This window comes from Passer domesticus, chromosome 19 (assembly GCF_036417665.1).
Source record: "Passer domesticus isolate bPasDom1 chromosome 19, bPasDom1.hap1, whole genome shotgun sequence".
Classification (NCBI taxonomy): Eukaryota; Metazoa; Chordata; class Aves; order Passeriformes; family Passeridae; genus Passer; species Passer domesticus.
Genome location: NC_087492.1, coordinates 3,739,072 through 3,756,258, shown reverse-complemented (window position 1 = coordinate 3,756,258; position 17,187 = coordinate 3,739,072). Strand labels below are relative to the sequence as shown.

At 57.9% G+C, this 17,187-nt stretch overlaps 2 protein-coding genes across 2 annotated transcripts; both read right to left on the bottom strand.

Moving 5' to 3' along the window:
* Positions 1–3,135: 3,135 nt before the first annotated feature.
* TRARG1 (trafficking regulator of GLUT4 (SLC2A4) 1) lies at positions 3,136–10,038 on the bottom strand. Its single transcript, XM_064394415.1, has 3 exons — positions 9,541–10,038; positions 4,340–4,472; positions 3,136–3,814 (listed from the first exon to the last, which is right to left on the bottom strand). Exons 1-3 carry the CDS (start codon positions 9,928–9,930, stop codon positions 3,807–3,809), a joined length of 531 nt encoding a protein of 176 aa, XP_064250485.1. The 5' UTR covers positions 9,931–10,038; the 3' UTR covers positions 3,136–3,806.
* Positions 10,039–12,050: 2,012 nt separating this feature from the next.
* On the bottom strand, positions 12,051–13,362 carry BHLHA9 (basic helix-loop-helix family member a9). Its single transcript, XM_064394798.1, has one exon. It carries the CDS (start codon positions 13,238–13,240, stop codon positions 12,530–12,532), a length of 711 nt encoding a protein of 236 aa, XP_064250868.1. The 5' UTR covers positions 13,241–13,362; the 3' UTR covers positions 12,051–12,529.
* Positions 13,363–17,187: the final 3,825 nt, after the last annotated feature.

The window sequence follows — 17,187 nt, the reverse complement described above, 5'->3', positions numbered from 1 at the left end:
CACCAGCTCAGCTTCCCTGGAAGGTTGGGCTGGATTGTCACCATGCCCTCACCTTTCCTTCACCAGGGGAGAGAGGCTGGCCAGGATTTTGTGCCTGTTTTAGCTGCAAACACGGAGAATTCTGATGTGTGTGCTCAGAGGAGGCTGCAGCAGGTGGCAAAGAGCTGGGGGATGAGAAACTGGGCTGCTGGGTGGGGCTGGGGGGGAAAGGGCTCGTGGCACGGCTTTGGTGGCTGCCCTGCCGTGTGCTGAAAGCTGAGATAAGGAGAGTTCCCTTAAGGGGGGTGTTCTCAAGGGGTGACTGTGCCTGGTGGCCTCGGGGTGAAGTTCTGCCCTCATCACCCTCACTGTAACCCTGCCCAGGCGAGTGTGTGCCAAGGGCTGGGGGCTCTGCAGCCTCCTCCTTCACAAATATCAGCAAAGTCCACCCAAAAAGAGCCAAAGAGGGGATAAAACTGTGGGGGATGGGGCGAGCAAAGTGGCAAAAACTTTGCAAAACAGGCTGCAAAATGTGTGGAGAAGTTGGTGGGGGAGCAGAGAGAGAAAGGGACTCTCTGGGTGTCCCTGGAGAGTTAATTCCTCCAGCACTGCAGAGGCAGGTTACATGCAGAGTAAATATTTTGTCAGGGATAACTGACAGAGGCTTTCCTCTGGATTTAAATGCAGGATAAGAGAAAAAAAAAATCTGAGTTCAAGGGTGCAGTACAATTGTATCTAGTCAGGAAGATTTTAGAATTAAAGGGATTAAAGTGTCTTAGTTCTTCTCTTTTGTTAGATTTAATAGTGAGGTGAGAAGCATCACCCGAGCCTTCCAAGGAGACAGGATGCACAAATAAATCATCATCCTGGGGTTTTTGGGGAAATCTTCTGCCTTCTCCTGCATCCAGGGGAATCCTGGTGCCTGCACTGCCCAGTGCTGCCCTGGCCTGGGACTTCTCCTGGCAGGAGCACTGCAGCTGCCTCACAAAGCCCCCTCCTCCTCTGGCTGCAGGAATCCCACCTGGAACCACAGTGGGGCACAGGTTGTTTAGATCCCACTGAAAAAAACCCAAAAAAATCCCAATATTCCAAGGAAATCTGTGCTCATAGATGGATCTCCAAGGAGGAGGAAGGAAAGGGGGTTGGTTTGGGAGTGCCTGAGCATTTGCCATCCCTGCAATTAGAGCAGTAATGTGAACCCACCTCGTGGGGGGTGGCAGGGTTTAATCCTTTGGATGCAGAGAAGCACTTTAGATGAAAGGCTTTATATAATGATAAAAGAGCATTTAAATCCTTACTTAATAAACGCTCAGTGCTCTCAAGTCCTAGAACTGCCTCCAGCACTTTTCCCTGAAAAAGGGCCCTTCCTGCCCAAGGAGGAGCCTGGGCTCTTCCCATCAGCTGAATTCCAGCAGCTCCAAGAGCAAAGGGCAGGAAATCAGGGACAGGCAGCACTGCCCTTATGTAGCTCCAAAAAAAACCCCCACGTGCTCCCCAGCAAGCAGCTTTTGAGTCCAAGAGTTAAAGAGGGAAACATTTGGGGCATTTGATGGGATTTCAGTAGCCATAAGATGAAAGTTTGAACATCCAGGGGAGGGTTTCTGAAGGGCTCAGGAGGAAAAGAGGCAGTTCCTGGACAGAGGATGGAGGAGGGAGCTCCCACCCAGCAATGCTCAGCAGTCCCTGTTTGCTGAACTCACAAAAAAGATAAATTGCAAAAGAAAAGTTGCAGATTTGGTCCATTTTAGCTGCCAGCAGTTTGTGATGGAGTGCTGGCAAAGGGCTGGATGGGAATGGAGCCTGAGAAAGTGCTGTAGTGGTGTGCTATTGCTGTGAGCCCCTGGCATCCCTCTGGGGGAGAGAAAAACGTTGACAGAGTGTCTGGGGGATTTGGCTCTCACCCCCTGGATTCAAACATCTAGAGAAAAAAAACCACTTGAAAGAGGAGCAATCAAGAAGGTGACAGGAGAATTTTCACAGAGATGCCCGTGGCTTTGCACATTAGTTACTACAGAGTAACTACAGCGTGGATTTACACCCCACCCCTACCCTGGGCTAAGCCATGTGCCCACTCAGAGCCCAGGAGTCAGTGCCAAGCAGTTCCCATGCTGTGAGGTTTCTTTTGGTGCATTCTCCATGTAGACAAGCCCTGGGAAGCACTGAATTTGCTCTAAATTTGGGGTGTTTTTCAGGAGATTGGGGTCAGGGAGCAGAAGTGCCCTGCAGGACAACATTTCTCAGCCAGTCCATGCTTTCAGGCCACAGGGTGTCAGCTGGAGAGCACAGAAAGGTCGGGCAGTGCAGCTCTTGGTGCTGCGTCCCCAAAGTTTGGATCAAAGAGACTCAGGGAGCCAATGGACGTGGCCACAAGTGACAAAGCCTGGCTGAAACAACAGGCAGTGAGATTTGCATAGTCTGGGAGGGTGGGTAGAGGGCCAAGCCCAGAGAGTCCCCCCAGCAATGAGGGCAGAGTGGGGAGGAGAAGGGCTGGGGCTGCTGGAGCCTCCAGGGGATTGGGTCCCACGGGATGGGCTGAGGGATCTGTGGGCTGTGGAAGACATGGCAGGGCCTGTGGTACCTACAGACACAGCGGGAGGAGCAGAGTCTGTTTTCTTGTTGTGTTACATACAAAACATTAAAAAATAATACAACGACTCACAGAACTGACACCCCAGGCAGCTCCGGGGATTTTCAGAGCTGCAGAAGAGCCGTGTGAGGGGTGCAAGGAGAGGAGCAGGAGCCTAAAACTCCTCCATGCCCCTGGAAATCTCCTGGAAGGCCCTAAGCTGAAGCCCCAGAGGGTCGGGGGGATGAGCACTGGCAGTGGTGGGGGCTGGACCACGCTGAAGCCTCTGCGTGCCGTGACATCGGGGGGTGAGTGGGCAGAAAGGGCTCTCCGTGCCCTGGTGCTGCTGCTGGGCATTAACCAGGCTCTTGTCTCAGTGCCAGGGGTGCTAACCTCCTTTTGGGTGCACAGGGAACGCCTGATTTTGCCTTCCTTTAAAAAGCCCACCACGGGATGGGGGTGAGGAGGAGTCCGGGGTACTCATGCAGCAACATCCTCCTCTGCCAGCTCTGAGATCTGCCCTAAGTGATAAAAGAGCTCGTAGGAACAGACATGGAGAACATTCCCAAAGGCATGCAAATGGTCATTGTCTCTTTTTTTTCTCTTTTTTTTTTTTTTCTTTTTTTTTTTTCATCAAAAATACAAAAGCACCCACCACGTCCTCCAGCTCTGGCGGCTGCGTTTCGCCGGGAGCAGAGCCGTGCTCCTGCTGCAGCTCTGCTCTCCCTCCTCCTCCGTGGAACAGCTCTCAGCTCCCGATGGCAGTTTGAGCTTTGTTTTGTTGTAGAGACAGAGAATTCGGCGATTTAAAAACCAACAACCCCCCAAAAATCCAGCGACTTGTGCCAAAATAATTCTCAGGAGGACTCCTCAAAAACGTCCCGTTCTCGCCTTGTGGTTTCCTTCCAAAGCCAGCTTCCTTCTGGAGACTCTCTCCTCCTCTTGCACTTTAGTTGTCTCCCCACTCCGTGAGTTCTGCTGGAGGGGAATGAGGTAGTGGATTTCCCCTTTCTCCTCTCCTCAGTGGCCTCTCCCATTGCTCCCCAGGGTGGTTTTTATCCCGTCCCTCGGCCAGGCTCATTCCCCAGAGGCGGTGAATCGAAGCATGCGTTCCCTCCAACGGCGCTCAGAGCAGCCTGTCTAGGGCTGCCCACCTACACTCTGACAATTTTTTTTGTTTTGTTGCAAGGCTGAAAGTAAAAACCCCAAAAGGAAAGTTGTCTTCCTCCTCTTCAAGGTATTTGCATGCTGAAACGTTCTTCTAGGAACCTGTAATAGAAAGAGTGGCTTAGGGCAGCTTCCAGCAGCCAGCAGATGTTCCCCTTCCCCTCCTTTGGGTGTTTCTGAGGTCCCTCTTTGCCTGGGCTGTGCTGATCATGCTGGTTTGGCAGGTGGGGCTGTGCTTGGGAGGTTCCCAAGACATTTTGGGATTGTATTTCTGATTTGTGCCCTGAAACCTTTCTGTTTTTACAGCACTCTTCTAAACCCAACCACAGGCTTTGCCAGGGTGGGACCTTTCACCAGGGAGACCTTGTGTGGTCACCAGGCCACTTTGGCCAGCACAGGGAGGGCTTTCCACGCTGGCCATTTGGGCAGTGTGTGTTTCCATTCTCTGAGGTGTTTTTCACTTGTGTGTGTGCAGCTGGTGATGCTCAACCCAAGCTGGAGGCAGCGCCCTCCCGCTGCCCTCAGGCTGGGAATGGGAGCAGGTCTATCCCAGCCCCTGGGCTGGAGCTGGGAGCCAGGTGAGGCTCCTGCTGGAGCTGGGCTGAGGGCAGGAGAAGGAAGGGTTACCTCTGACGCTGAGTGAAATGTAGAGCACGATGATGATGGTCCCCAGCACGATGGAGACGATGCTGAGCAGCCTGGCCATGCGCCCCAGCCGCCGGGCGCCGTCCGTGTCCCCTTGCTGGCCACTGTTCCTCGACTGGGGAGACACAAAAGCAGTCCCTTGAGAGGGGTGGCAGCTCTAGGGGTGACTCCCTGGCTGTAGAACCCCAAACTGAGCCCCGTTTTTCTTTCCTGCTCCTTTAATTGGCGATCACTTGGTTCCCGAACAAAAAATGAGGATTCCTGGTGAGGGAGAAGCATCACTGCTGGGGGCAGGGCTCCTGATCCTGCTGGAAAGGAGCTCCTGGGCATCCTGCCCTTGGCTGGGGCAGCACCCAGCACTCAGCAGAATGGGGAGGCAGCTGTGAGAGGACTTGGGGTGGAATTACTCACCGTGTGTCAGCACTTGCTGCCAGCCCAGCCCTTGGGACCAAAATCCTCCCCAGGTTTGTGCAGTGCCCTTCTGCCACCCCCAAAACCCATTGGGAAGGGGTTCTGGGGGAGGAAAAGTGGGTGAGGGGTTTTAAGGCCTGTTGGTGACATTTCAGGTGGTTGGGAAAGCTTGGAGTGAGGGGAAAGGGAAGCCCAGGGACAGGGGGAGAAGGGAGCCCAGCATCCTTGATCCAATAGAGGATTTGGGCAAAACCCCCCTAAACTTCACTGGGAGTGGGGTTTTACTGATGATTTATCTGCTTTGAAGCAGAAATTCCTCCTTTGGGGCTGCTTTCATGTATTTAACACTTTAACATGGGTTAAAGGCTCCTTCCCCTGGCCAGTCCATCCCCAGCCAAGCTGCCTTGGAGGAGAAGAGGGGATCTGGGGCAAGCTGTGGGGCCAGCAGCTCCCACAGCCCTGTGCTGTGTGCCAGCTCCTCCCTTTGGAGCACGGCTGCTAAACTGGGAAATTCTCAGTTTAAAAACAAAACAAAAAAAAAAAAAAAAAAAAACAAAAAACAAAAAACAAACAAGTGGACTAGTTAAAATGAGTTAAAGGTGGAAGTGGATTAAAGCAATCCCAGTTTCCTTTCAAAAAATGTGTATCTCGGAAATAGCTGTGATGGAAAGGATCCCATTCCTCATGTTAAAAAAAAAAGGTTAAAATTTATATTTAACATGTTCTTCATGTTAAAAAGAAAAATTAAAAAATTAAGATCAGGGAGGTCTAGGCCAGCTCCAGCAATAATCATGAAACATCACAGAGAATCTGCACCAACACTTGATGTTCCTGCCCCGTTTCCCATTCATCCTGCTTTAATTCCACCTCCTCTTGGCAGCACCAAAACATCCCCAGCCCAGGCTGTGCATGGGCAGCAGCTCCGCAGGAAAAACACAGCTTTGGAGGTTTCCATGGGCTCCTTTGAGCTTGTGTCACCAGGAAAATAACACAGCAGAGCCTCAAAGAGACGGGTGGCTGCTTCCTCTGCCCCCTGCCAGCACCCTGCCCCACTCGGGGCATCGCTGGCCCCAGCAGCAGTGGCACAGGAGGGCTCAGGACCCTGCTCCTCCTGCTCTCAGCAGCTTTGCCAGACCCACTCTGGAAGCAAGGGGATGCAGCCAAGAGCTATTTTCATCCCAGAACAGGAGGTGACAGAATGAAGCCTCATGGGTTGGTGGTGAGAGAAGGGGAGGATGCAGAGCCCAGGATCCCTGCCCTGCTCGCTGACAGCTCCAGCTCTGGGGATTTGGTCTCTCTGGTTTTTGTAACAAGTGTAATGTTTTGGCAGGGTGGGGGTTAGATTGCAGTGAAATATGCAGTTTTAGCTGTCTTCCAGGCGAAATACATAGGCTGAGGGATTCAACATATTTATCACTACAGCTTCTGAAGTGTTTGCTGCTCGTTTACCCTCAACAATTATGAGAAACACATCAGCATTGGCATGGGGTGTTTAGCAAGAATTTGGTACTGTACATATATTATTAATCAGCATGAAACAGTTTGATTATAGCTCTCTAGTATCACTAACTCCCTGTTTTGCTCTCCACATAAAAACATTAACATCTTGTTTATTAATCGAGGCTCACCAAGGCAGAACATCTCCGAAAGGCTCGAGGGCTCAGGGGGACTGAGTCACTGTGTGAGTGCCAAGGGACTCCCTGCTCCAGCCCAGAGCTGGAAAATCTGCAGGGCCTGGGGAGTGGGTGCTGCTCTGCAGCCCCCCTGGGCCAGGTAAGGCTGGGTGACTCAGGAGTTATTCATTTTACCTGTTTCCCACTGCTATCTCCTCCAGTTACTGCTCAAAATGGTTTTTTTTTTTTTTTTTCCCTAAGTGGCCTTGTTGCAAATGAAGGAAATTACTTTCCTGTGCTGGTCCCAGGGATGGGGAAGACAAATCACCCCATCCTCTTTCCTGCAATCTTTCCCAGCTGATGGACTGGCTCTGGATGCTCCCTGCTGCTGTCCACCAATTACCCAGAATAAATCATTAACCCCGGACACTTCTGTTCTTGTTGAAGGAAATATTCCAAGAGAGGCATCACTCAGCTCCAGAGTGAGACAGAGGACTGTGATGGGTGAGGACAGTCTGACTTCTCCCACATGTTCTGGCAATGACAGAATTTATTTTGGATACCAAGTGCTGTGCAGAAGTGCCCTTGATGTAACTGTGTGGTGGTTCTGGCTGGATTTTTTCATTTCCCTTCATTTATTTGGAGTCTTTTGTACTCTGGGACGTGCTTTGGTGGGCAGAGGAAAGGATTCACAGCAGGAATGTAGGGCGGGTATGTGGCAGCCAGCCCTGCCCTGCACTCCTGGGAGATGGATCCCAGGGGATGGACACATCCTTGTCCCCCAGCCCCACTCCCTCTCCTGGGGAGTGACCTGAGCCCTTTAGAGCAGCCAGATCATCACTTGGTGAGAACAACACATCCAAGAGTCCGTGGAGAAGCCTCCAGGTAATTAATTTCCATGAAAGCAGTGTTAGCAGGAGCAGGCTGGGGGGGCTAGAGCAGGGTTTTTTCCACCTCTGGCCATAGGCCCTGTTGGGATGTGAGAGCAGCTTTTGTAAAATGATTTATGAGACACTAAGCTCAAAAGCATTCATTTACTTTCCTCTGTGGATGCTGCTTATTACCCAGGAAAAAAAGAAAAGCTTTCATGTGCAAAAGCTTTGACTCAGGAAAGAAAAGCACAATTGCAGAGCTAAAGGGATGTCAGCACATTGTGGAAAGGTCCTCCTGTTTCCCCAGGCGATGGGAATCACAAAATCCTGGTTCCTGCTCACATCTGTGCATGATCAGGGCTTTACTCTGAGAGAAGATCTGGGGCTGGGGGAGCCTTGGGGTCACTGGGAGCTCAGTTCCCCCCTGCTGTAAGCAGGTGAAACATCAACCCGTGCCCTGAGAGCTGCTCCTGCTGGCAGAGGACCCAGCCAGATGTTCCCTGGTTCCTCAGGGAGGGTGGATCACTCCTCATCCTGCTCTGCTGGTGCCTGTGGAGGTCCCTGTGTGTGGAGGAGGTGATGGTGCAGGCAGGGCCAGGACTAGAAAGGGCTGTAATAATTAATTAAAGCACAGGACAGAGAGTGCAGGGGCGACTGTGCAGGGGCCAGAGGAGGTGCACTGGCCACTAAAGAGCTGTGTGTGCCATTAACCTTGTCCTGGAGAACAAGCTCAGCTGAAAGCACCTCCTGCCCCCCTTGCCCAGCTCTGGATGAGCCCTGGGCAGTGCTGCCCCTGGCCTTGGAAGCAGAGGGCAGCCCAGTACTCTCATTGCCTTGCTGCTCCTGCCTCCCCTTGGGTGTGACAGTCACCACACCCCTGTCCCTCTCAGCCTGGCAGCCAGAACCAGCTCCTGCTGTTTTCCCACTGTTAACTCTTCTCCCTCACGGGGCTGGTGTGGCCCAAGGCACTCCCCCACCCCCCTGGAGGCTCTGACAGCTGCAAGGGACAGTGTGAGGATCTGTTGTGCATGGAGGCTAATGTGGCTGGCAAATCCCCGTGAGAGCCCTTGCTGATTACCATGGATCTGCACTAGCCAGCTGCTTTCCCTCTCTTGCAGTGCAAAGCCAGACAGGGCTGGCTGGCTTCCCTGGCTGCTGCCTAAACAGCCTGTGCCACACAACTGTGCTACGCAGATGACAGCTGGCACTGGCAGAAACCATGATTCCTCCTCAAAATGGAAATTGGTCTCCCTAGAGGGCTTTTTGTGGCAAGTGCCCGTGCCTGCCTTCAAGTTGTTGGTGGTTTTGGGGGGAAGTGCTGGCGGCAGGTGCCCCTCAGTGTGTTTCTGCGTGGTGGGCAGGTAATGGAGCTGATCTTCAAAGAAAAGATTTGCCTTTGTTGCAAATCAAAGGCACGGAGGGTGCTGGGTGTGTACAAGAGAGCAGCATCTGCTGGGGAAGGGGGTGGCTCTGCTCGTAGGGCTGTGCTGCCTGAGCCACCTGTACCCGAGATGGGTGGGAGGCCGGGCTGGCTTCCTTCTCCCCTGCTCGGCTCTCGGTGTGTTTGCTGGGGTGTGGGGGATGTTCAATGGAGGAAAATTCCTTCTCCAGGGCTCCTAAAGGAGCTGCAGGTGCAGCCTATCCCTTTGAAGTGCCTGAGGCCGGGCACCAGCCTCCAGCCAGGGTCTGCCCAGCGCTGCAGGGCTGGGCTCGGAGGGGCGGAGGGAGATCCCTGCTCAGTGCTTCTCCCCGCGGCTCCTTACCGGGGAAGCCCGCCGAGCGGCTCTGGACCGCTGCCTGGCGGCAGGGACCGCGCTTCCCGGAGCCACGGCTCTTCCCGGAGCCCTGCCCTGAATCCCACCCCCTCTCCATCTCCATCCCGCCGCCTCCTTCTCCATCTCCATCTCCATCCCGCCGCCTCCTTTTCCATCTCCATCTCCATCTCCATCTCCATCTCCATCATCTCCATCTCCATCATCTCCATCCCGCCGCCTCCCCGCGCTGCCCCGGGCTCGGTGCCGCTCCCCGCCCTCCTCCGCCCGCCCGCGCCCCGCGGACCCGCACAGAGCGCGCTGCGGGAGCCGAGCAGGGCGGCTCAGCCCCCCGAGCCCCGCCGGGCGCTGCGGGAGCCGAGCAGGGCGGCTCAGCCCCCCGAGCCCCGCCGGGCGCTGCGGGAGCCCAGCGGCTCCTCCCGGTGCCGGTGCCGGTGCCGGGGTGCAGCACCGCGGACAGCTCCGGGGCGGCGGCGGGGGAAGCCGGGGGCGAACCGGGCGGGTGCCGCACTCACCATGATGGAGAAGACGAGAGCCACGATGTTGATGGGCCAGACGGGGCAGAAGCAGGAGAAGATGGCGAGCACCAGGTAGTCCCGAGGGCGGCCCTGCTCCGGGGCCGCCGTGCTGGTGGCCGTGGACGAGGCTCTGCCCAGGCTCAGCCGGGACGGCGACAGCGGCGGCGCCTCCAGGTGCCCGACCGACACCGACTTGTAGCCGAGCCCGTGCCCGTTGCGCTCCGTCTCGCCGGGCAAGGCTGCCGTGAAGGATTTGGAGCCGCGGAGGCCCTTCTCCTCCCGGCCCTCCGTGGCCGACAGCAGCTTCTCGGTCTCCTGGAAGCGGGTGGGCAGCGCCGTGCCCGAGCCCGGGCCGGCGCTGCCGGGCGCGGAGCCGGTGCTGGCCATGGCCCGGCGGAGCGGGCTCCGGCAGCGCCCCGCCGCTCTGCGCTGGGGCCCGCCGCCCCGCCGGAGGCCGAGCCGGGCTGGCCCCTCCTCCGGCTCGGCCCCCGGGGCAGGATCGGGGCCGCGGACCGCCCCCGGGGTGTCCCCGGCCCCCGCTCTCCTCGCCCCCTCACCGCGCCCGGCCTCCGCCCGCCCCGCTGCGTGCGGCGCCGCGGCCCCCGGGGATGCTGCGGGGCGGAGCGGAGACACCGGGAGTCCCCGCCGCCTTCAGCCCGGCCCGGCCCAAGGCTCTGTCCCGCCCCACCGACCCCCAGCTCTTCCCGGGGGCTCCCACGGGCTCTGCTCCGCTGCAGCGCTACGTGAGAGCCCAGCCCCGAGCGGGCTCCGCCCGCGCCGCCGGGGCTCGGGGCCGCCTCCAGCCCCGGAGGAGCGGGGGATGCCGAGGGCACACACAGCCCTGCTGGCTGCCAGCCTTTCCCCGGGCAGGCGGGGGACATGCGGCACGGAGCCGAGCCACGAGCCCCTCATGGCTGCGGAGAGGGGCTGGAGCTGCGCTGGGTCTGGGCAGGGCTGGAGCTGCTCTGGGTCTGGGCAGGGCTGCACCGAGGGGTCTGGGCACTGTGTGGGTGCCCGTGGCACCTCTGGCTCCAGCCGCTCTGGGAAAGCATCATTCCCCGGGCACAGGGTTGGGCACGCCGTGCTGAGCTCGCCCTGCGCGTGGGTGACCGTGGTGACACCACAGCTGGGGACAGGGACACCAGATCAGTGGCATACACAGGACCTGCAGAGCAGAAAGGGTGCTGGTGCAGTGTGAGTTCCATCTTCTCCATCCTCGGGAGCAGGGATGTTGTGAGGGAAGGCTAAAACAACCCTCAGAGCCTGAATTCCCGGAAAAAAAAGAAAAGAAAAGAAAAAAAGATGTTTTCCACACATTGTGTATTATGCTTCAGTTCCAAATTTGCCAGGGGTTTCCCTGGCAGTGAGTGCCATCTACGGGGCACACCCAGCACCTTCTGCCTCCCCGAGAGGTGCCCGGAGAGCCCTCTGCCAGCCGGGACCTGCTGCCCAGTCCTGCCCGGAGCCTTGTCCCATCCCGCAGCCTCCAAAGAGAATTAGGAGCCGCAGTTTGTGAATGTGGATCTGAGAGCAGCGGGTGACCCTGCTCGGGGGGGTCTCACGGGGTTTTGCTTCCCTTCCACTCCTGCCTCTGGGACCATCTGCTTCCATCTGCCTCGCTTGGGCTGACCACCAAGGCTGGTGTGGGAAAAACAGGGAGATGCAAATTCGGGAGGGGGAGGAGGGTTCCTTCCTCAGTTAGGGTGTCACTGAAACATTCTTTGCGTGCTGCTGTTGCTGGGCTCTCACTCCCCGTGTGATGGCTGCTGACAGGGCAGGGCAGGGCCATGCTCTGCTCCAGGGAGAGCCCGAGCAGGGAGAGGCACCCAGAGCTGGAGGAGAAGCAGGATTCCTTCAGAGGATGTGGCTGCAGGCCTTCCCCTGGCGAGGGGAGCACCTGTGAGAGGCTGAAGCCAGTGCCTCATGCCATCAGCACTTTAAAGAGGCTCCTTTGCTGAGCAAAGAGCTCTCTCTCCTGGCTGCCACCAGTTTTCCTCTGCTCCTGGACCCGCTCCCCTGTCCCAGCGGGGATTAAGGAAGGAGGAGGAGATCCAGGTGCTCAACAGCAGGAGGCTGGGATGGTTCTTCCAGCACGTGTCCCAGGCAGGGAGAGAGCTCAGAGTGCCACTGGAATGTTGGCAGCTCTGGGGTGGGAGCAGAGGGGCTGGAGGAGCTCTGCAGGGCTCAGCACTGTGGGAATCACACGGTGCAAAACGTCCTGTCCAAAAACCTGCCAGCTGTGGTGTGTGGGCTGTAAATCCCTGCCTGATTCCTGCAGCAATTCCAGTTTGCTGAGCCTTGGGCAGGAGGGAGCCCTCGCAGCTGGTCCAGGCTCTCCAAGCCAGAGGGAAGGCACAAAAGGGACCTTTTCCAGTAAAATTCCCCCTTCCTCCCCTCCACGGGACTCGGCCGGAGCGCGCTATTGGCCCGTCCCAACAGAGCCACTTCCCGGGGATCAGAAGGGAGCCGCAATTGGATGGGTGGGTTTATGAAAGCCGACATCTGTCTCCCCTCCCGGCCTCGCAAATCTGCCAGGCACAAACGTCTGTACCAATGAGCTTAGCGTCAAAAGTGCCAGGGCAGTAACCTTTCCCTGCTCCTGCTCCCCTCCTTCACCGGCGGCACCCGCCAGCCGGGGGCTTTAGCGTGATCCCCACGGCCCATCTGTCCATCCCACACACATCAACAGCCACTGCCCTGCTGCTGGCTTTGGAACTCGTGTTTTCTCGCAGAGCAAGCAAGAGAGAATAAATAACAGCGGAGATCAGCAGCAGCAGCGAGACCTCGCGGCAAGGAACCGAGTTGGCGCTTCCAGAGGATTTCCCACCTTCCCGCAGTTCTCCCGCAGAGGGGAGGCACGCAGCAGGGTCCTGTACAGCGTGTCGGGGGCTCTCTGAGCCCGAGCTGCACATCCAGCAGCGCTCCCCTCCCTCGCCCAGCTCCCCCCGTGTGTCCCACGGCTCCGTCCCCTTCCCGGCCCCGCCGCTCAGTGCGTGGGGAGGCTGCGCTGCTGTCCCCAGCCCTGGCAGCAGCCCGGCTGCCAGGGCACAGCCCCGGCCAGGGGCTCTGCCAGGCTGCCCGTGGATCGCTGCTGGAGCCCGCCGGAGCAGCAGGCGCGGCTGGGCACGGGGGGATTCTCCTGCGGGCTCTCGTAGGGATGGAGCTGCCTCTGCGGGGGAAACGCCGCGCACGGAGGGGACGGAGGGCGCCGTGTCCCGGCAGAAAGGGGCTCCCAGGGCAGCGGGGGGCGGCTGCTCCTCAGCCCCGGCTCCTGCGCTGGGACCCCGGCCCGGGCGCGGCATTCGGAGTGGGCACAGGGCCAGCAGCGCCCGCGCAGGGACAGCGACAGCGCCGCGATCCTGTTGATGGCTCGCCGGAGGGTGGCGATTTTGGAAAGCCTTTTGCCGCCGAGGTCGTGCCTGAGGGCCAGCCGCAGGGCGTTGAAGGCTTGGTTGTAGTCCAGAATCCTCTTTCGCTCTCTGACGTTGGCAGCCATCCTCCTGGCCTTGGAGCGCACCGGCCTGCTCCTCTTCCTCACCTTCATCCCTTCCGTGTCCCCCTGGCTGCCGCCTGCTTCCCTGCCTTGGGACACCCACAAACCTTGCCTGTAGCACTCCTGGGGTGCATCCCTCGCTTCCAGCTCCTCCTCGGAGCTGTCGGGCTCCGGCCCCGCTTTCCCCACGGCTGCTCCGGCCATGGCAGCGGCGAGGGGCAGCGGGAGAGGCGCTGCTGTGCTCCTGCCTCCCGGGAGGCGTGGGTGACACTCCTCCGGGGACAGGCAACCTCCTCTAAAAGCCTTCAGCAGGGCTCGTCACGTGTCTGCCCGACCCTCCTCACCTGCCGCAGGTGAGGCACAGGTACAGAGCCCTGCCTGCCCCTCTCTGAGCGTGGGGCACCAGTGCCGGGCTGCCCAGAGGGTGGTGGGATGCTCACAGGTCTTCGTGGAAAGCACCTCCACCAAGCTCACGTTCTTTGGTGTCTGCTGAGGGTTTGGGCACTGCAGGAGCTGCCCCGTGCTGCTCTGCCCTCTCCTCTGCAGGGCTGGCTGGTGGCTCACCCTGGGACAAGGTTATCCCAGGGCTCTGCTGAGAAACCCTGAGGGGCATCACCAGCCTGGCTCTTCCTTCCCCCTGCTCGCGGGCCCTGAGCACCTCTGGTACTTCTCACCTGAGAGGAACTGAAGCACGAAATGGTGCCATTGCTGAGGAAAGAGGAAGACACAGCCCTGGTGAGCTGAGAGCATCCGTGGGGACAGGGGGAGGTGGGTCCCGAGCGGGAGCAGACCCCGCAGGAATGTGCAGGGCTTGGCACGCCTCTGCCCCGCGGAGCAGGAAGCAGGAATGTGGCAGGGGGGACAGGGCAGGTGATAAAAGAGCTAAAGTGCTACCTGCCTCCAGAGCCTTCCTGTCCCATCCCAGCAGCCTGGGGGCAGAGCTGTCTGGGCTGGCGCTCCCGGACCTGCCCAGCACTTAATTTGGGGAAGACTGCAGCAGCTCCTTGTTCCCTGCATCCTCGAGCTGGTGGGATGAGGGCTGGCCAGGTGCAGCAGGTCCGGAGGCCATGGGCAGGGCCAGTCCCCAACCTCTGAACAGGGGGGACAGCCACGTGTGTTTGCACATCATCTCATTAGCGAGCAGCTGCTAAATGCCTTCCTGTGCCAGGGGTAATGCTCTGAAAAATGGCCCAGGAGTGCTTCTGACAAATTGTTGGGGTGCAAAAGCAGAGCCCTGGGAGAACATGCCCCTCCCTCCTTGATCCATCCCTTCCTATCTGATCATCCCAGCTCGTGTTTGATCAATAGCCACAATTAGTGGGGGGTTATTTGTCTATTGTCCTTCTCCTCTCCTGGCTCTTTGAAGCTGGAGCTAATTTAGGTGCCTCTGCTCCAGGAACCCAATAAATCAGGAGCCAGGGCCTCAGGGATGGGGAGGATGAGGCAGCAGGACTTCAAAGGCAGGTGAGGCTTGCAAATATCTTTGAGCACTCACCTGTGCTCACTGTGAGCCCCTTGTTCTCCCCAGCATCCCTCTCACCTCCCAGACTTTCTCTGCCAGGAATGGAGGCTCCCCAGCCACAGACTTCCCCAGCGAGCTCAGCTCAGGAGCCAGGAACGCTGGAGTGCCAGCAGGACACAGATGTCAGACCCACCTAGAGATGTGCCTGTCTAAACCCAGCCAGGCAGGACAGATCCCTGCCACGGGGATGTTTTTGCTGGTGCTGGAGCTCGGGAGGTGCAGTCCAGGGCAGACACAGGGGTGGCTGAGCTGGGCACAAAGCCAGTCCCAGCTGGGTTGTGCTGGGCAGAAGGAACAGTCCCAGAGCTGTCCCCATCCTGCCTACAGCCCCTGGGACATCCTTGGGAAGCACTGCCAGGGCTTCTGGGTCTGTGGGCAGCCCTGGCTGCAGGGATGCAGCCCCAGCTCTCTGAAGGGGCGAGGCCAGACCATAAATCACAGGGCATCTGATGACACCTGCCACCTGTAATTATCACATCCTGCTGGGCCATCCCCACCTCGTCCTGGGCACTTCCGACCCAGGGGCCCATTACAGGTTGGGAGGTCAGCAGGAACACCCACCCAGCCCTGCTCCCCCGGCCCCTGCTGATTTATCACCGTGTGCTGGAGAGATTTATGGGCTGAGATGGGGAGCCAGAAACGCGTTGTGAGGCTCTGCTGGGCCCATCTGCCTGACAGATGATGAAAGAGCCGTAATTATCTGTCGCCACACATACTTCAGGCCACTCATGGCGCTCCCCAGCCTGCAAGCAGGGGCTTGGCCCTCGGGGACTCCCAGCCTGTGTCACTCTGGGCTGGAGCTATGCTGAGTGCTGGCACCTGCCCCTGGTCACAGCTCTCGTGGGTCCCACAGCCCAAAGGTGTGGTTTGGATGTGCACCCTTAACATTCCTGCTGAGCCAGACCTCACCTCCTGCAGAGAGCCCTGGACTGGCTGCCCCATCCATCCAGCACCCCCAAACTGCTGCTGCTTCCAGGAGAGAGCTGCTGGAGCCGTCTGGGAGCACAGCCCTCACTGGAGGGCAAACCCTGATGGCCTGGGGGGGCTGCCAGCTCCTGGCACTGTCCCAGCACCGTCCATCCTCCTTGGGAAGGCTGCACAGGGAGGCATGGATGTGCCGGAGCAAAGCAAGGGAAGGATGGGAGGCGGGACAGGCTGCAGGGAGTGCCCATTCCTGGTGACAGGGGAAGGAGGAGGCGGCTGTTGCAACACTGCCTGGGCCCGAGGGTAAATAAATAAACAGAGTGCTTTGTTCCTGCTGGGGCACGGCCAGGTGGCACAGGGCTGGTGAGTCAGCCATGCCATTCAGCCACCCTGCGGGGCACAGGAGGAGGCAGGAACTGGCACTGAGAGGCCTGGAGGTGCCTGTGGGTGAGATTCCTGCTCCAGGAACAGCCCTGCCCTGGCACAGGTCAGAAAGTCACATCCTGTGGAGCAGGAGTGAGCCATGGGCACGTGCTCAAACACAGCACATGTGGCAGGCAGTGGGCAAAAGGCTTACTCGGGCCTTCACTGAATCCCAAAATCATTCCAGGTGGAAAAGCCCCCTAATTGAATCCAAATGTTAACCCAGCACTGCTTTGTTACCATTAAACCACTAAATGCCACATCCATGTTTTTTGAGTACTTCCATCACTTTCCTGAGCAGCCTGTTCCAAGTCCAACCATCCTTTTAGTGAAGACACTTTTCCTAATATCCAGTTTAAGCCTTGAGGCCATTTCCTCTTGTCCTGTACCTTGTTTTGGGAGTAGAGACAAACCCCTGCCAGGTTTCACACTCCTTTCAGGGAGCTGTAGGCCTTCATTGCCCACCACAGGAGCTGTGCCTGCTGCTCCATGTGCCAGGAATGGCTCATCCATCCCAAAACCAGCAGGGCTGGCAGAGTTTCACTGGCCAGAGGATGAGGAGGGGACACACAGAGCTCTGCAGTGAAGGCCAGGGCACGTGGCAGCTGTGGCAGGCACAGGAGCCACTCCATGTCACAGGAATCTTTAAGGCTCAGTTGTTCCCAGCTCGGGGATCTCCCAAGCACGTGGGATGGATTCTGGCATTGGTTATCATCTTGTCACTGCCCTGAGCTGCCGGCACCGGGCACTCCCTCACCCACATCCCCGTGCCCTCAGCTCCCCAGGGAGACCCGGGGAGGGCACTGGGAGTCTGTGAGCTGCAGGAGAGCAGCACCTACACCCCGCTGGTGTCTCCATTCCATTCCATTCCATTCCATTCCATTCCATTCCATTCCATTCCATTCCATTCCATTCCATTCCATTCCATTCCTGTCCATTCCAGCCCATTCCATTTTGTCCCATTCCATTCCATTCCATTCCATTCCATTCCATTCCATTCCAGTCCATTCCATTCCAGTCCATTCCGTTTTGTCCTGTCCCATTCCATTCCATTCCATTCCATTCCATTCCATTCCATTCCATTCCATTCCATCCCATCCCGTCCCACCCCACGCCATTCCATTCCATTCCATTCCATTCCATTCCATTCCATTCCATTCCATTCCATTCCATTCCATTCCGTTCCATCCCACCCCATTCAGTTCCATTCCGCTCCGTTCCGCTCCGTTCCGTTCCGTTCCGTTCCGTTCCATCCCACTCCATCCCCTCCCCTCCGCCGCTC